The 20,837-nt window shown below is 35.9% G+C and overlaps 1 protein-coding gene across 2 annotated transcripts in view; it reads right to left on the reverse strand.

The window, feature by feature from the left end:
- Positions 1-20,837, reverse strand: part of LOC150085539 (inositol polyphosphate-4-phosphatase type I A) — a 557,621-nt gene that overhangs the window by 461,167 nt on the left and 75,617 nt on the right. For both annotated transcript variants that reach the window (XM_090373328.1, XM_090373327.1), the window contains exon 4: positions 19,188-19,397. In XM_090373328.1, coding sequence (XP_090229454.1) covers positions 19,188-19,397 — 210 coding nt within the window. The remainder of the gene's footprint in view (positions 1-19,187; positions 19,398-20,837) is intronic.

Genomic DNA, 20,837 nt, shown 5'->3' on the forward strand with positions numbered 1-20,837 from the left:
GGCAAATGATGCAAGAAAGTTTCCTTTCTTGCATCATTTGCCTTTACTAATGGTCACACAACAGCTGATGTTAGCTCTTATTGAATCTCAACTAATTTTGATTAACAGCTGAAGCCTCCTATTCCAACTGCATGTTGAAAAAGAATGTAATACGCTTTGCTAAAAATCAGTGCTCATGAATTTTAAGTGAGTGGAGTGTTCATCCAGTGACTTTTGGAATATTTTCAAAACGACAAACTTTAATTACCCCACGGGCTCACATCTCGTGAGTATGGGCTTGGCACAGCCAAGGTCCTGAGCTGGATATCACCATTCTTCTCTTTTTTGGTGATTCCCTCCTTCTCTCTCTCTCTCTCACAGGGTACTCAATTTTTTTTTGGCTGGTGCAGCATAAGCCTCAAGTTTTCCTTGCACCATATGGCTAATAATAATAATAATATCAAGTACAAACTCTATGTGAAAATAAAAGAGCAAGATGCCAAATTCACCAACAGCAATAGTTAGAACACAAATAATGATTGATTCATGGAATAAACTTCCACCAACTCTTGTGGAGATTACAAGTTTAGCAGTATTTAAGCAAAGATTGGAGAAATACTTGACTAAGTGGCAATATCTTTTTTAATTCTACAGCATAACCTAAAGAGGTTAATCCATTACACATTTAAAAGATAAAGGGAACAAGTTTCGATTTTTTAAAGTGACTAACTACAGTGGAACCAACTGATGATGTTACCATCAACAAATTCTAAATGGGACGAATTCAAGGTTAATCATAGAAGCTACTAAGCTTTTCATACCAACAAAGAAATATTGTTTAAGGCTTAAACCTAAATGGATGTCAGATGAACTAATGAGACTTGTGGGAGAGAAAAAAAATGCATGGGAAGCATATAAACTATCAGGTGACACAGAAGACTTGGGTAGATTTAAACTAAATCTACCCAAGTCTTCTGTGTCACCTGATATCTGTGATAAAGTCACAAAGGTCAGGCAAGCTAAAAGAGATTATGAGAAATCTTTGGCAAAGGATGCAAAGAAAAACAGCAAAAACTTCTGTACTTATGCAAACACTAGAAGTGGATGAATCACATTGGTCCACTTAATATAGATGGTTCAACTGCTGATGATCCTGCTCAGGTTGCTGATAAGCTGAATAAGTAGTTTGCATCTACATTCTTCACACATGGGGAATTCTTTAGGGAAGTGGGTGTCAGAAGTTTACCAACCTCTTAAAGGGAGCTAAATTATTTTGTAATTACTGAAAATAATTACAAAACCAACCTCTTAAAGGGAGCTAAATGATTTTGTAATTACTGAAAGTAAAGTGGAAGAGAAACTGTTGAGGCTAAACATAAAAAAAGGCACCTGGGATGGATGAGATCTATCCAGTTATATTAAGGGAGGCAAAGCAAATCATTAGTCAGAGACTTAAAATTATGACAACATCTTGGGATACAGGGAAAGTCCCCATGGACTGGAGAAGTGCAAATGTATTCTCAATTCACAAAGGGGTGATTCAAAGGATGACACAAGCAATTACAGACCTATTAGCTAAACTTCTGTTCCAGGGAAAATTATGGAGTCACTGGTAAAAGAAGAAAATGCAGGATCATCCAGACAAGGAGTGCAGTTATACTTCAGACACAACATGGGTTTGTAAAGGGGGAATCTTGTCTGACCAATTTGATTGGATACTATGATGCAGTTCACAAAGGAACTGGATGCAAAAAATAATTTTGATATCATATAATTGGATTTCAGGAAAGCTTTTAATAATTTTCCTCGTAAAAGAGGAGGCCTCATTTTAGAAAGGATATATAGCTGCTAGAATGGGTACAGAGAAGAGCAACAAGATTGGTGAGTGGAAAAAAGGATGTTCTTAGCAAGAAAGGCTTCAGAGTTCCGCCAATTGCACCATCTGGAGTGTAGCATCTATGAGGTGATCTGATTGAAGTGTTTACAGCTTTGAATGAATTGGGCAAGCTCAATGCTAATGGGATTCTTCCTCTTGCTCAGACTATGCACATGAAGGGGCATAAATTCAAACTGAAGGAGGATGGTTTCAGAATATACAGTATGTGCAGAATTTTGCATTTAGACAGCAGGTCGTTGATTTCTGGAGAAAACTTCCATGTGTTGTTTTGAACACAGATATCTTAAATAAATTCAAGGTAAAACTAAATAAACTATTGGAGAGAATGGATAGGTGAAATTGGAAGTTTTTTTTTTTTTTTTGCTGATGTTGTAATACAACATCAGCTTGCTTTCTTACATCATTTTCTACTACTAATACTAAAAATATGAGATACAGCCATGACAACTGTTTCAAAGCTTACTGGCTTCTCATCAGCTGGTGGTCAGTCTTTATTAGCAAATATCTTATTTTGTGGTGCCTCCGTAGCCAGGAGCAGCAGTGCGTAACACACACTTCTTGATTAGACCAGGGTTCAAGCCCATGACCACCAAATACAGAGGATGAGGAAAGGTCAGGGAAATGACCACCGCATATCCCCAGAGCAATATGGCCTTAGATGCTAATGCTCCTAAAAACCAAATAACAACAATCTTATTTTGTCCAAGTTTTGGGTTGCAGTTGTTCCTATGCAGTAAAATGGTAAAAGATTGCAGAGAATATTTCAATGCAGTAGTTGAAATCACATAAAATTATAGTATTTACTACATTATTTGATTTTCGGGTAATACAATTAACTATTTGACTGTGACTAAGTACTCAGCTTTGATCTTTAGTTTGAACAAAAAGATTCCCTTGATCGAAATTAAACTCAATAAGGCATAAAAATTTTATTTGATTTCAACTATTTCATTGAAATATCCCCCTGCAACTCAATAGGCAATTACTCCTTGACTATATGAAAATTTTCTTTTCAATTGAAATACATGCTCCCCTTCTGTGTATCACATATAAAAATGCCCTCAGTTTTGTTTACCTTTTTTATTCCTTAAGCACCTTATTCAGCTCAGCCTATACCTGCCTGGGTTCCAAAACAGGCATCTACTTTTTTTTACAGAACAAGTCCTTTTTTACAGGAATGGCCCCCACCCTCACTTTTGTAAAATGGTGTCTTCAAGCCTGTTTACAGCTTTAGTTTCTCTTAATAGGTACTTGCAGGTGCAGGTACATAAATAGGTACCTGCATCTGCAAGTACCTATTAAGAGAAACTAAAGCTGTTATCACTGAGAATTTGCTGAATCTAGTTATTACTGTGCTACTCTATGACAGGCTCATTACTATGATTTCTTAGTACCAGACAACTTCCTAGACCACCAATTGCTACTCAAAGGTCTGAGAAGCATCTTCATGTCTCTGCACTTAACATCATTTTGAACAATATTGAAAGAACTTCTAGCATTGTGAGACCTCCTAGCTAATTTATGTACTGAATCCAGTTGCTATTTCCTATGTATCCAAGAAACACCTAGAGGAACCAGCTCTAACTGCCATGCATACTGAGCAGGCAACTGATCACCAAATCCCCGCATCATAAGTATGGCAGTGCCATCTATACAAAATCTGATCTTGATATCAAATCTACCAGCTTTTATCAGATCCACCTTTGTATCAGAGAAAATAGACATTAAATTTGAAATACCTGCATCAATATCATTAATAAAAAATAGAACATAGTAAAAACTATCCATCAAACCCTGTAGAACCTCTTTCCTAATGTTAGCCCATAAAGAGCAGTGACCATTTATAGCAGTGACCTTTGTTTTCTTAAACATCCTTTATCCATAAGAGTACCTTGCCCCTAATATCACATTAATACTCCAATTTATACAATGATCACAAGATCAGAAGATGAAGGGTATACCACAAAAACATATCCCACACCATTATACCAGCGTTTCCTAAACTGTGTTCCACGGAACACTAGTGTTCTGTGAGATGTGAACAAGTGTTCCACGAAAATTCATAATTAATAATTAAAAAACAAATCATAAATAAATTTTGCATATTTGTAACAGACACCACTTTTGTATAATTATGATAATTATCAATATTTCAAAATATTATTATTAAAATAAATGACCATGGATTTGTGGTTGAAAAAAAGGAATTTTAAAACGAGAAGCAAATACTTCTAGTATTACAACTGTGGTCGATGAAAACAAACATAATATTGTCACACTTCAAAGTGAAGATGAATGATCACAGCCTTTTGTTCCCAAAAATCCGAAATAAAAAAACAGGACCCAACTAATAAAAGACCAAAACGAAAGTATGATGGCAGTTATCACACATCATACCATGAGTTTTTTTTTTTTTTTTTTTATGTCCTCGCCTTTTCCCATTTTATATATATATATGGGGTCAGCATTTTTATTGTTTTGGCATGAAATTTTTACGGACAAATGCCCTTCCTGATGCCAACCCTCACCCTTTATCCGGGCTGGGAATATGCGATGGTCATTCCCTGACCTTCCCGCATCCTCCATATTTGGTGGTGACAGGCTTGAACCCCGGTCTAATCAAAAATCGTGTGCTATGCACTACTGCTCCTGCCCACCTGGCTACGGAGGTGCCATGGCTAATAATAATGCTACTGAGGCTTATGTTGCACCAGTCAAAAAAAAAGAATTCCCACGTTACCCTGAGAGAGAGAGAGAGAGAGAGAGAGAGAGAGAGAGAGAGAGAGAGAGAGTCAGAAATAGAAGGGAATCACCAAGAAAGCAAGAAAGAGAAGAATGATGATATCCAGCTCAGGACCCTGGGTTTGCCAAGCTAATACTCACCAGATGTGAGCCCTGGGTTAATGGCTTCTTTGCAGCAATCTTTTGCCCCATAATATGCCAGCACTGGCTTTAAATCTGGATTATTTCCTGGCTACAATAAAGATTAAATAGAGGGATCTCATATGAAATTCTTCACCTAAAGATAAACTAATAGGAGTATTATTTTTTCTAATGGAACCAAATCAAAAGCATTCAATATCACAACAAGTTTATGACAGGATGATGCCCTTTTACCAATCCTTTTTAATCTTGCTTTAGAGAAATGTATCAGGGAAATAAACAAAGAGGATACAGATAGAACAACGATCCTAGGATTTGCAGATGACATAGATCTAGTTGGCGACAATTCGGAAAATGTAAAAAAATACGTTTAAAAAATTAAGAACAACTGCTGGAAATATTGGACTCCAAATTAACCAAGAAAAAACTGAATATTTAAAAGTCACAAGAAGTGATAGCAACCAAGACATGAATTTTATAATTGATAATTTGAACTTTAAAAATGTAACCTCATTCAAATACCTAAGCTCAACGATAAATAACGACAATAATACCAGCATAGAAGTTAAGGCTAGAAAAGAAATCCAGGCAGGAAATAAAGCATATTTTTCAATCCAGCATCTTCTGTCATCTAAAATTTTATCACATAGACTTAAAATAGATTTATCTAAAATCTGCATTAGACCCATAGTGCTATATGGAGCAGAAACTTGGAACACAACTATCCATGATAGCAATATGTTACAACGATATGAAAACAAAATATTTAGAAAGAAATTTGGACCCATCAAAGACAACCAAACGAAAGAATGGGCGAAGAGACATAATACAGAACTCTACCGAAATTATAAATCATCACTTATTGTTTACAAAATGAAGGCGGTGCGACTTAGATTGTTAGGACATATTGAAAGAATGGAAGATTCCAGTGCAATCAAAAAAGCATACCAATATAAACCAACAGGTAAAAGACAAAAAGGACACCCCCATCAACGATGGAGGGACAACATGGAGCAGGACCTAGAGGAGCTTGGAATAACAGACTGGATAGATTGAGTGAAGGAAAGAAAGGAATGGAGGAAGATTGTGCTTGCAGCCAAGGACTTTGGAGGTTCACCAAGCTTAAGAAGAAGAAAGATAAAATAATACAGTATTTGCTTCAAATTAATCATTAATATTCTGGATGTTAATGGAAACTGTATGGAATGATTTGTACAGGGTTTTACTTAATTCCCTGCAATGTGGCAAGAGACATTATCATGAGGGGAAAATTTAGTTTTCTGTTTCCTGAAAATGACCTGTGATACACAGACTAACGAGCTTCCCGTAAAATGTGCCAAGCTGTGCATAGGTTACCAGATCTGCCTATCACTTATTCCAAGCATATCAAACTGACAGACATTTGTTGTGCAGCGTTAAGTGTTATCCACTTTCAATGCCCTTGTATATGAAGCACTTTCAGTGTTTCATATACAAGGGCATCTGAAAAGTTTGTCTAAATATGAAAGAGTAGTGGTAGAGAGTTAAAAATTTCTGAACTTAATGTTTAAAACTTAAAATAGTAACTCACCAAATTTCATGCAGCTTCAATAGTCTTTTTTTTTTTTTTTAATTAGAGGTTCTGAAGTCAACAAAAATGTGTTAATGAAGAAAGATAGGAAAAAATCAGTTACCATGCAATCATCCAACATGGGGGGGGGAAGGCCTAATACCAAAGGCAATGTCACAACCATATGAGAATATGGTTGTGACATTCAAAGAAGATGCCCCTTTGTATTCCATGGTTAACAAGTTGGCAATTTAAATGAGGGAGAGCCCAGAAGTTAACCCACATTGTGAAAGAATTGCAACACCCATCATTCCAGAATTTGACAGCATTCATGATCTGGTCATGAGTGATCCAACAGTGACAGTTCTGTACATTAACAGTGTCTTGGGAATCTCGTTATGGGATTCTCACTATGAAAAAGGTATCAGCATGATGGGTCCCAAAATTGTTTCCAGCAGATCAATCACTCACAAGAATTATCATGCCAAATGAACATTTTCTTTGTTTTCAAGCAGATCCAGAAAATTTCCTTGCAAGGTTTATGACCATGGATGAGATGTGGGTCCATCGCTTTCAGCCAAAGCCAAAGAAGCAAGCTACATAGTGGAAATGCCAGAAGATTACCTTCAGAAAGGTCAGGCAGTCATGGGAGCATATTGCACAGACCCTGTTAGGAATTTGTGAGAAAACATCAAAAATAAACAGTGAGGAAAACTCAGCAAAGGAGTTTTGTTCCATCAGGCTAATGATCATCTTCCACATTCATCAGATCTAGCAACATCACACTTTTCACCTATTTCGAAAAAAATACCTGGCTGGCATCCATTTTCCCAATGACAGTGACGTCACTGCTGCAATGGACGCATTCCTGGAGGCCCAAAAGAAAATTTATTCGCAGATAGAATCAAAGCATTCCGGCAATGGTGGAAAACATGTTTTGACTCCAAAAGGGACTATGTTGAAAAGTAATTAGTAGACTCCTAAAATAAACCCTTCATACTCTGGGCATGAACTTTTCAAATGCCCTGGGTAGGTTTAACAGTGCTAAACTTACATGAGCTTAGAGGGAAACAGGCATTCTGTGTGTTATCACTCAGTCTAAAACACTGATGGATCCAATATCTTTCTATTTCAGAATATTTAGGAGAAGTCCGGTTGGCCTGCTCCCCTAAAATCCACGCATGCACACCTTCTCAATGGCAAGCCCTGTTACGTCACTTAGGTGGAAACGAACGTGTAGAATGGTTTTCTTCAAGACGCCTGGTCAGCGTGAAGAGGAAGAGACTAAACCCTCCAGCACATGACAGCACGACAAAACAAATGGCCCTCAATCCCCAGCAGCTTTCACTCCCCTTATGGCAGTCAGAGGATCAGAGTGGAAGCAGAGGGTGCTAAGAATCTCTGGGTACAACCAGGCTGCCATGCACAGAAACTGAACTTGGAGTGTTACAACGTAAGATTACTCATTGGTGAAGATAAGATATTAAAGCTGGAAAAAGAATTAGAAAATATGAATTGGAATATCATCAGTATTCCAATCATACCATGAGTCTGGCTTTGAAATCTTGAGCCATCTTCCACATTCACCAGATCTAGCATTGGACTTTCACCTATTTCAGAATTTGAAAAAATATCCAGTTAGCATCCATTTTTCCACCAACAGTGACATCACTGCTACAATCATTGCATTCCTGGAGGCCCAAGAGAAAACTTTCTTTGCAGCTGGAATCAATGCATTGCAGCATTAGTGGAAAAAGTATACAGACTCCAATGGAGACTATGCTAAAAAGGAACACATTACCAGACTCCTCAAATAAAACCTTCATACTCTGGCCACAAACTTTTCAAACACTCCTCATATAGAGAGTGTCTGTTACTTTTAACACCATTTTTTTAAAATCAACTATTAAGAATGAATTCTCTATAATGATAGCACTCGTGTGTGTGTGTGTGTGTGTGTGTGTGTGTGTGTGTGTGTGTGTGTGTGTGTGTGTGTGTGTGTGTGTGTGTGTGTGTGTGTGTGTGTGTGTTATTTCCATAACTGAGGGGTGTATTTTTTTTCCAATAAATTCAGCTCCTAGCACAAATTATGGAGGCAAACCTAAACTATGTGGACTATATCTGTTATCTAACTAAATAACATATTTAGTCTTTAGTCTTGAAATTAATTTTTTAAAAAATTTTCTTGACAATTAATACACTGTCTATAACACTTCAAATATATGCTGTAGGCTGTTTTTAAGAGAAATTTTAATACACTGGCCAAGGCATTTTTAACATTTTTTCCATGTTCAAAAAAGGCCAAATTTCATATGAAGCAAGGTATGAATCAGTGTTCTGTTGGGATTCTGACAATGCTCTATTGAGGCCTTGAATTATCATCCTACAAATGAAACTGTCATTTTTTATTTCAATTTGGGTTATTTTCTTTGCAAATAGTCCAACTCAAATGTACTTACAGTATTTGCAAAATTGTAGGATTAAGTTAAGAAAAATTGTTGTTTAACACTTTTTCTTTTGGCTTTTTTGGAATTGGCCATTAAGAATGAATTCTTCCAATAATACTGAAGAGTGTGTGTGTGTGTGTGTGTGTGTGTGTGTGTGTGTGTGTGTGTGTGTGTGTGTGTGTGTGTGTGTGTGTGTGTGTGTGTGTGTTAAGCAGCATAATGAAGAAGCATTTATGGTTAAATTTCTAGGTCAAATTTCTATTTTACATTTTCTTGGTAGAATCGAGTAGTACAAAATATTTTGGCAGGTGCAAATTCTTTATATTTCCAAATACTGGAATTAGTCTCTGAATCATAACGTCACATCCATGATTCTTCCCAAGTGACAACTGAGCATAAAAAAAAAAATAATAAATAAATAAATAAATAATAATAAAAAATTACAAGTCTTGTTCCCCCATATCATAAATTACCGAAAAATTTTGAACTTTCTTTTGTTTATTCCTCATCTGCAAGGTCAATGCATAGCCAATCTGGTGCACTGGAACAGTTTAATGTCACAGTCATAATACTGTAACAACATTCAAAGGAAACACTTAATTTTGTATTCTAGCAAATGATACTGTCTTCCTTTATACAGGTGCTCCACTCTTGCAACATTAACATTGGAATCATTAACAGCAGTGCTCAGTCAAGCACTTCTTTGCTAGTCCTTCACCATAATTTCACTTTTAAAACGTTTCATCACTTATAATATAAGCGGTGATCATTTAATTCACAGACTGATGCAAGATCTTATTTGTCATCATCTGAATCTTCTGTGGATTTCTCCTTCTCAAAATACTCTCCCTTGAACTTTACACACTTTCGCCACCATCATATCCACACATTAAATGCTTCTTGCAAGTCAGTTTTCGAAAGACTGAGAAGTGCTTCCGTTGTGGCTCTGCAACCATTGTTGGCAAATGCCAAACGCTTGCCTTTCAGAGCTTTCTTCAGATGTGGAAACAGGAAGAAATCACACAGGGCTAAGTCTGGTGAATAAGGGGGATGTGGCAGAACCTCCACACCTATGGCAGTGATTACTGCCTGCACAATATTAGCCATATGGGACTGTCTTGATGGAGAAACCACATCGGCCCAGAATATCCTACCAAGACACTCATTACCATACACTTCATTCATCTCTTTAACTGTTTCCAATGTGTTTAAGCCCCGTCTGACACAATAATGAATCACAATATTGCTGTTTAATCTATATGTCCAACGTGTTACTTCGTTCAAAATGATCATCAGTGACACACAGCTAAAAAAATTTTCTTCATGCAACACTAGTCGACAAGTACTAGAATGTGCACACAGAGTCTAGAATGTGCAGGCAGAGCGTCTCTAGTGGCAGTTATGGAAAGTTTGCACAATAAACATAAAATCTTGCAGCAGACCATGAATTAAATGATCATCTCTTGCATCTCCAATTCTTTAAACCATTGGTTCTGTAAGCTTCTTAAACCAACTCATACTAGTCTCACAACCAGTTTCTTAAGTTTTACCATCAAACTCTATCATGATTATTGGTGAAATAACAAGAGAAACTTTTGCTTGGCCACCATAATGATTTACAACCACCACAGTACTTTACAAAGCAATTCACTGCATAACAATGAAATGAGATAAGACAAAGACTGCAGGTGCACTAAAGGATGATCATTCTATCACAATGTGCAGTTATCAAATTGATCATTAACTACAGTAATTATCAATTTGGTGATGCATACTGTAATAAAATTATCATTCTTTAGTATCATTCTTATACAGGTTACTGTATAAAGCAACCTGTGATCTTTTTTCAATTATACTTTTCAATCTTCTGCCATATTTACTGCCTGACTAAAGTAAGTAAACTCTTTAAAATCTGGCACCTCTCATTCCTCAATGATGGTGGATTTTAAAAAAGTTTCTGTTGTTAGCAGCCACCATTGGGTAGCTACTAACAACTGAACTTATTTACATCTGCAAACATTTATAATGGCTAAAAGGTAGTGGTTAAAATGTAAATAACAGTTCAATTTGTTATAGTCATAACAAATGTCATGAATTGTAATGTCAATTTTAAATGCATGATTAGTATAGTATCAATGAATGTGCTTTAAAGAAAGATACTTCCACATTGAAGGATAACAAAAAATAATTAGATCTTGATAAATGAAATCTTTAATAATTAGAAGAGGTGTGTGCAATTGTCATCAATTAATATACTGTGAAGAAATTCAATCAATTTCTCACACATAACAAAAATTGCTAAGCTTGGTTTTTTATACCATTGTGACTATGACAGACAGAAAAGTAACAGGTGGCTCTAGGTCATTTGATAGACCTAGTGAATGACCAAGTTTGTTCTGCTTTGAGAATTAAGATCACTGCATAGTACAGAGTGGAATGACAAGAGAGTGACCTCAAGCCACCTGTCGTTTTTTTCCCTACTTTAGCCATGTAGCTGATGAGCCATATGATTAGTTGTAATGGCAGAAACTCCTCAAATGTGCAGAATACAATGTATTGTGCATGTTAGTGAGATGCTGGAAAAGATTAAACATAGATTTATCAAGCACATTTTTTTTTTTCAGCTGTATCCATACTGGGCTTTTCTATCTTTTCTCTCAGCTGATCTAAAATGACATAAAAATAATGTAAGTGGTCACTTAGTGCAATATGACAAGGTTTATGCAATCTCCATGACCCAGCCACTTAGCTGTAATTTGAAAGAGCAATTCATGCTAAGTTACGGAATTTACTGAATAACAGATTGCACTAAAAGATAGAAATTAAATTATAATGGCTAAAGTTATATGACTATCTTATCCTTTCACCTGTTTCAGTGGTCAACAGAATTTAAACTGCACAGATAATAGATAATACAAAGATCTTAATAGATAATGCAATGGTCTTAATTCTCAAAGAAGAATATAACTGTCTTTGCAATGGAGTTGCCCTGTTACCACATAACCTTTTGGGTGATGCCATCTGTTTGAAAGTAAACTGGTCAAGTTCTAAAAGATGACACTACTAAGTACCCTCATCGAACAGGTGGTCTCTAGTGACAAAACTCAGACAAAAAGAGGACTCTGGTTATATTACAACCATGAAACCCTGATTTCATATATCACATAACCGTTCAACATCAAACAACTTCTTTACAAATGTTTTTTATTAGTGATGTCACTAGAAACCACCTTCTATCTGATGAGCAATTTAGATGTGAAACAATCTACAGTAGTTTCTCATCTTTTAAACAAATGAACAATTAACATTTTGGTGAGGCCATCTATTTGGAAAAGTGCAATACATGAGCAACTTGTTTCAGAGGCAAGTTGGTTCTGCTATGAAATTAAGATCATTGCATTATCTATGGGGTTTAAATCTTGCAGGATACAAAAAAAAAAAAAAAAAAAAAAAAAAAGATTAAACAATAAGACAGTCCTGCAAACCTCTTACAAATAAAAGAAATATCATTCCTTTTTTTCCATAGATTCTTAAAGACAAATGTGATCATTTTGATAAGAGTGGTTGTTTTCTTAATGTTTCTGGATTGTTCATTTTTCTGTAAACTGGGTCAGATTTTAAAATATTCTGTATTGTAAAGTGCCAGATTTTTCAGATTTTACTGTATAAAGCAACAGTTGCAGCACTAATACCAAAATAAAGAGCAGCACTGAACTAATATATATCTGAAACCAGTGGTTTCAGATATATATTGATTCAGCACATGTAAACTTGGTGCCCACGAGAAATTGTTATAACAAATAATGAAGGCTAGTAAAAAGAAGTCATGATGAATAGAGAAGTAGGGAACAAACATAAGATTATAAACTCACAAGGTACGTCAATGCCAATCATGTATTAAGTCTTCATGGGTAGCACAGTGGTTATAATTATTTTCCTCTCCAAACAGGATGCAAAATGCTAAGGCTTGAATCCTATCAATGGCATGAGGAATTTACGGGCTTTTTACACCCCCCCCCCTGCCACCAGAAGAAACTTGGATTTTTTGTCTGGCAATACAGACAAACCAAAGACCTGAGAACACACAATTTATGAACATAACACACAAAGACAGATGAGGTAATTCTCAGGTGGCTACCTAATATGAGAGGTTTTTTTTTTTTTTTTTTTAAGCTAAGGCATATCAGATAGTTTTGTAAGCAATAGTTTGCTTCCTAGTGGTATCACATAATGTGCGCTACACAGCTAGCGAGGGAATGCTGCCCATCACTCTTTATTAGTAAGCTTGTGAGAACACTAACTATATATGATGTTGTTGTTGTTGTTTGGTTTTTAGGAGCATTAGCAGCTAAGGCCATATTGCTCCGGGGATATGCGGTAGTCATTCCCTGACCTTTCTGCATCCTCCATATTTGGTGGCTCATGGGCTCGAACCCCGGTCTAATCAAGAAGCGTGTGTTACGCACTGCTGCTCCTGCCCACCTAGCTACAGAGGCATCAACTATATATGAAACGTGGGCTGTACAACCATATCATAATGTTGCCATTTTCTCTCACACTTTGTAGTTCATTATACTTAAAGAGTTCTTCTCCGGCTTAATTTAATGTTCACTAATTGTACTAATTTTTTTCCCAAATTCAGTGGATGGTGCCCACTACTCTCTCAAACCCTCAAATTTGCTTGAAGGCACAAAAAAGGTTGGGGACCACTGTCTTAAATTTTATAACAATTATACTCCCATGCACACAGCTACTGTCAATATCCAAGATCACTCTTTTATACTTATTTTATTCTCTCCACATTCAAAAGCTATCCATTCCCTCACTCTCTCTGTCTCATTAAATTAATCATATCACTTGATCATGCAGGTGCTGTGTAACAACTGATACATTACATCAACAAGTGAACTCAGTTCCTGTTACACTTTGAATGTAAGGATACCAATATTTTTTGTGCTCCAAAGAAACTAATTTGTAGTTGGGAGTTTCCTAATTTTTTACTTCCACAGATTATCCATTCACCAAGTAAGTGTTATTAATTGTTATTTACATTTTTAAAACATTTCTTTTATCATGCATTTTGTATATCATTATAACAGTTTTTAATAACAGCACACATACGTATCATTAATATGGCAACTAAGTAAAATAACAGCTTTTACAGTTAAACATAAGAACAATTCCTCTGAATCAAACTGAGGAGTAGCATTCAGCAGAAGAATAGCAAAGTGAGTGTGCACCCAAGGTAGTTCCAGCAAGCATTTATTAACATTCATATTTTTTACTTAAAATTTCCTGAGAAACAAAAAAGAAAAACACCTGTTCTAACATACATTAGTCAAGTGACTCTCTCATAACTTTTTTTTCCCCATGCCAACAATAAGTCCATTCAATCAGATAAAACATGTAATTTTTAAAATTAGTTAAGAAATGATTATAGATAAAGATTTGAGGGTATGGAGACCGATACAGCACTTAAGAAATTGGTACAGATAGAGGTTTTAAGGTATAAAGACTGTTTTACTTTCTCTAAAGTCAGCAGGATAGCATATAATTCTGCAGTGTAAGTACTGCACACCAAAGGGAGCTGCTGAAACATTGTAATGTTTGGGAGAACTACAGCTGCACCAACTTTACTGTTTGTCTTGGAACCATTGGGGTATATTGGATGAAACCTGAAAAGAGTGAGCTGCATGGATTTGCTTAACACTGAAATCTGGAAGTACATTCTTTCCTCATTGTTGGAAATGGTAATCAATGTATGCCACGGGTATCTGCCATGGCAGTGTAGCCATGCTAACATCTGGAATTATGTTATTCATATTTAGTCCCAAATGCATTTCAACTTTGTAATATAATGCCACATGGTTTATTATTCAATGGTTTATTTTTATATAAATTATCTCACTTTGGTGCAAACAAGTATTGTAATATGAGAGGACGTAAGAAATTTCTGATTTTAGCTGCACAGTTTAATAGCAGAGTATGCAATGACAGTGTGTGAGGGTTCGTATGCTTCTGTATAAAGACTCGAAACTGCTGATGTATGAAAAGCCCCTAGTGCAATTAATAGAGCATTGTGATGTACAGACTCAAACCATTTTAACCCATTAAAGCCTATGAAAAAACTACCTATCAAAACTGATTTTGCTCAATATTATGGTGAGATCATAAGTCAAGGAAACAAATGATATGAAAATTTCAAATAAAATATATTTATTTTTTTAGAAAAACAGGCATCCTAACATTTGAGGATGTTAGGCAGATATAATAATATCTGCCTAACATCCTCAAATGGGGATGTTAGGCATATAAGTAGTATTTTTCGAAACAGCCTTCTTCAATGCACATTGTTTTCTGACAATTGTTACATGACCACCTAGCTTTCATATGACAAACAACATTTTAATTGGCTATAAAGTTTTTCTGGAAAGTGATGGCCTTCACTAATTTTTATGGAACTTCCAGCTTTTCACTTCTTATTGCTTCTTGTTGATGCAGCATCTTTCAAATAACTTCATACTATGTTTCGACAAAAACCTAATTTATTCATTTTTATCACTGCTGTCATTTGGTACAACTTCCATGCATATCTAACATGTATGAGAAAACGACCCACCACCATTTCCTGCCTCTTATTGCTATCCTGTACAAAGATATACATCGGACATGGGTATCTATGCCACCCATTCCATTACTGGGAGTAAAGTGGAGGAGAAACTGTTGAAGATAAACACAAGAAAGGCACCCGGGGTGGATGGGATCTATCCAGTTATATTAAAGGAGGCAGCAAAGGAAGTAAGCAAACCCTTAGCCATAATTATGAGAGCTTCCTTGGACTCAGGGGAGGTACCCATAGACTGGAAATGTGCAAATGTGACCCCAATTCACAAAGGAGGATCAAAGGCTGACACAAGTAATTATAGACCTGTGAGCTTAACTTCTGTTCCAGGAAAATTAATGGAGGCACTGGTTAAAGAAGCACTACAGGATCATTTAGACAAGACTTCAGTTATAGCTCAGACACAGCATGGTTTTGTTAAGGGGAAGTCTTGCCTGACCAACTTGATTGGATACTATGATGCAGTCACAAAAGAACTGGATGCAGGGAATAACTTTGATATTATATACTTGGATCGTAGAAAGGCTTTTGATACTGTTGCACATGGAAGACTGCTACACAAATTGGAGCAGTGTGAGGAGGCAAATTGCTGCTATGGATAAAGGGGTGGTTGAGGGGGAGAAGACAGAGAGTGGTAATCAATGGACACTGCTCATCGTGGACTGATGTTATTAGTGGAGTCCCTCAGGGCTCAGTGTTGGGTCCATTATTGTTTTCTGTATTTATAAATGATATTGATGATGGTATATCGGGCTTAATGTCCAAGTTTGCAGACGATACAAAGGTTGGCAGGGTTGTCAAGGATACTACTGACACTATGCTGCTGCAACAGGATCTGGAAAGGTTGAGCAGATGGGCTGAGAGGTGGCAAATAAAGTTTAACATTGATAAATGTAAAGTACTACACATGGGAAACAGCAACCCCAGAGCAACGTATCAACTCTGTGGTACTACACTGACAGTGGTAGAGAATGAAAGGGACTTGGGGGTGGTTGTGCAGGCAGATATGAAGTTCTCTGAGCAGTGCAGACGGGCTGCAAGAGTAGCTCATGGAGTATTGTCAATGATATACAGGAATTTTTCCAGCAGGGATAAGGAGGTGATTATTCCATTGTATAAGGCGATGGTCAGGCCACACCTAGAGTACTGTATACAGGTCTGGAGACCTCATTTCAAGAAGGATGTAGAGCTGCTGGAACGAGTACAGAGAAGGGCAACAAGATTAGTGAATGGAACAAAGGAGTGCTCTTACGAAGAAAGGCTTAAGTTTTGCAAATTACAGTGTCTGGAGACTAGGCACCAGCGAGGTGATCTGATAGAGGTGTATAAAGCCTTGAATGGTTTAAGCATGCTCAATGCTGATGGGATTCTTCCTCTAGCTCAGAAAAATCACCTGAGAGGGCATAAATTCAAATTGAGGAAAGACAGATGTAGGATAGACGTGCGGAAATTTGCCTTTAGCCAGCGGGTGGTTGGTTGGTGGAACAGACTTCCATCCCTTGTGGTGGAGGTTGATAGCCTAAATAAGTTTAAGGCTCAGCTGGACAGGTATTTTGAACGAACAGAGGGGTGAAGTGGAAGTGGGTTTTTTTTTTTTTTTTTTTTTTGGCTGATGCTGCATAAGCTTGCTTTCTTGCATCAAATGCCTCTACTAATGCTAATGCTAATTACTGTATGATGCAGGTTGTTCTATGTTGACCTTAGCTTTTGCAGTTTTTGACCAACATTTATGTATTGTAATGGTTCAACAAAATCATAATTGGTAAAAATAGAACATACATTTTTATCTTTCCATTTTATAAATAATATGCAGTTGATGACATCAAACCTATAGTCATAAGTACCTCTTTCCATATTTTTTTTTTTTTTTTTTATTTCTTTAGATGCCATAATAGTGTTGAACTGAATTGTCCCTCACAGTTCCTGTAGCTCTTATTTTCTTCTTTTTCAAAAATATTATCAACGAGTATGTTGTAAAATAAATGTCGAAGAAAACTACTTGGTTTAATGAATCCAGCACGTGTTCCAATAAATCAATAACCACTCTTGCACCTACAGGTATACTCTTCACATTTTTGGTTTCTTTAGTTGGTTTTTCGCAATAGACGTCAAAAGCGTAGCAATACCCAGAACTACTTATCATCCAAATTTTGTAACTGAACCTCACTGATTTCCTCTTGATAAATTGTTTGGCTGGATTATGTCCAAAATACTTCACCATTAACAGATCCTTGTGAAAAAAACCCCACTGGCAAAACTGTTTTATAAGCATATTCATTACTGGCTTAACTATGTACATTCAATCTTGACAATTTCAATTTCATCATTATTGGCCAGATGTACAAATCTCTTTATTTCTAGATATCGATCTCTTGATTGCATTATACGCATTATATTACATAAATGATTGCATTATAAATGCATGAGACACCCAAGTCCTCATCCAGTGACCAATACATTCTTTCTCGAGGATGGTTGTGATATCCTGTCAAAAGCAATATTGCAATAAAACTTCTCATTTCTTTGTTGGTGATAGTAAATTCATGATTGTTTTTTTTTTTTTTTTTTTTCAAGCATATATTATCATTTGTTCTCATATATAGTCTACGATTTCATCACTAAAAAATTTTTTGAATATTTTGGGTGGGGACAAATCTTTTAAGTCATTTTTCAAAGCATCTCACCCACTTGTTCATTTGTTCCAAAGGATGCACATTCTGGATGTCTCTTCAACCATTTTGCTTTTTCGGAATCAAGATTGAATAACTACCACTGAAACCGTTGAATTACTACCACTTTTATCTTCTGGAACATCTTCTTCCATGGGTAAAACATCTTTTTCATTGGTATCTTCAAATGAAATTTCAATAGAACAAGGAATTTCTTTTGGAAATGAATTAAGGTCCTCTAAAACATCTCCATCGAACTCTTCACAATCTGCCAACTCATTCAAATTTGGAGGTAATATGCAAATTTCATTATTATTAGATTCTTGATTTGCAACATCTTCGATAACTTCCTCAAGTCTGGTGTATTTCTTCTTGCCATAAAAAATCTTCGGTTCCATTATCGCCCGGTTTATGATTCACTATAAACAAAAATAAAATTTATATACAATAACGCCTAACTGTCCCCGTTTGAGGACGGTAAGATATAAACAAAAAAAATTATAATAAATGAAATTTTGTTCTTACTAACAGCATATACTGTCTCTACATTTGATTGTAAAACAAAGACAATTAAAAAACACCGTATTAAAAAAAAAATTTGATGATAACTTCCGTGAGTCACTAGAAAAATAAATTGGCCTTTTGCAATGGTTACAAGATTGGTACTGAAGACATCTGCGCTGATGGTGGTATATGAATCATTTCCTGATATTTATAGATAAACAATATAGAGTATTATTTCATGGAATTGCGACAGTTTCAAAATAATAATATTTTGAATTAGCATTCCCATACGAGTATGGCAGGTGCTAATAGGTTAATACACTGTCTGGCTGAGGCATATACAAGAGACCCATAGTCCAGTCGAAATCTAATTAATGAATGGCATAGAAGTAATTGCAAGTAATAATCTGCACCCCATGACACAACAGAAATTATAGTGTATATAAGGTTGTCATTAAGAAATAAAACTGAAGAGCTTCATATTATCCCCATTTATAGCTTAAAGATAACTGACATCATTCACTAAATTACAAAACCATCAAACAAAATTGTTCAAACAAAAAATGCCATGCAGTATAAAGGATTATATAATTACTCAATGCTAAAGGTATTCAAAATAAACTAAAGTATTTCATACCAGGAGTGAAAGTTCGTAGTTTCTTTGAAGTAGCAGTTTGACAGGCGACCCAATCAGTGTCTGCTTTCTTTTTTTTGAGTTTATCTTTAAGAGATGATAGTTGACAGCGCATATATTCATAACTAGCCATATGTAAAGATTGAATCCAAGTATCACGTTCTGTTTCTGTAAATGCAGCAAACTGTTGTCCTTGCTCATCACCATGAAATGCTATAAAATATATACCACTATTTAAGCTCTTAACTAAATTTTTATGAAAAACAAGTCTTAAAAAAAATAAATAATTTTAATTAGTTAACTTTCATTATATTTTTTAATAACACTGACATGGATTTAGAAGTTAGCCAAAATATTTTCAGAAGTCCTATACAGGGCTATTACAAAGTAGCTTAACAACTATATACATTTGTAAACCATAATTTTAGAAAGTGAGGGAAGACAAACACGTCAAATTAAAGATAAACAAAAGTTTTCATGAACTGTCAATTTTCAATATACACTAGTGTTCAAAGAAAGTGCATCACCCCTTAAAAGTGTAATTGCCGTCCGAATAACGAAAGTATATGGCAATATTTCTTACAGATTGCATCAGATAAGATTGACACACGTAGGTGATGACATAATATTGAATCAGCTATTACTTTCAGCTATATAAGCATGCTTTGCAAGAGTTGCAATCATTCCTTGCTTGTGTCAGGATGGCGGTTATGTGCAGTTGATGCCACGAAGAAAGAGTGCTATTGTTGCTTTATGCAAGGAAGGATGTTCTTCCCAGTCTCCACGGATGGGAACAGATGCTACATGAGGATGCTTAGAGCTTACGTACATTACAAAATACTATAAATATATGGTTGAAAAAATATTATACGCAAACAAAAGGATTCTGTCAGGCATTGATAATAGCATTTTTAACTGAGGAAGGACAGTAGCAGTGCAAGGGATGAACAAATATGAATTCTAATACCCGATTACAGGCGCGTCAACTATTTATAAAATTATTTTTCCGTTAAACGATTGTTAGGAAGGCTAAAATTTAAAAGTGCTATAAAACAGCACGCTGATTTAAAGAAACGAGGTAAGACTTTTCTCGTCAGTATTTCAATGGTTACGTTTATTATTGTGTATTAATCGTGGTAAAACAGGTGAAAATGTATTGCTATACATGTAATTTTATATTCTACTACCGAAATTTGAATCGCGAGCGTGTAAAAGTTGAGAATTATTGAAAACAATAAATGGTTATTCTTCAGACTGGGTTGATGCATGAAGTGAGTTTCCCCAAGGATCAGTCTTGGGACCACTGTTGTCTTTGATTTTCTTAAATGTCATTGATGAAGGGATAGAGGGCATGGTCAATATTTTCAGATGATGTAATGTTCACCGCCAAGTAGAGCTTCTTCAGAGTGGCCTAGATAGACTTGAGGGAAAGACAGAAGTGGCAACTATGCTTTAATTCAGCAAAATGCAAGGTCCTACACCTGGTGAGCAGTAACCCCAAAATAACTTACACACTTGGCAGAATTGAACTAAAGTCGGTAGTGGAGGAAAGGGATTTGGGTGTTACGATACGGCCAGATATGAAGTTCTGCGAGCATTGTAGACTGGTTGCAAGGAGGGTCCATGGTGTCCTATCGATGATTTAACGAACAA

The sequence above is a fragment of the Mastigoproctus giganteus genome, chromosome 5, assembly GCF_048544385.1.
Source record: "Mastigoproctus giganteus isolate SK-2022 chromosome 5, ASM4854438v1, whole genome shotgun sequence".
NCBI lineage: Eukaryota > Metazoa > Arthropoda > Arachnida > Uropygi > Thelyphonidae > Mastigoproctus > Mastigoproctus giganteus.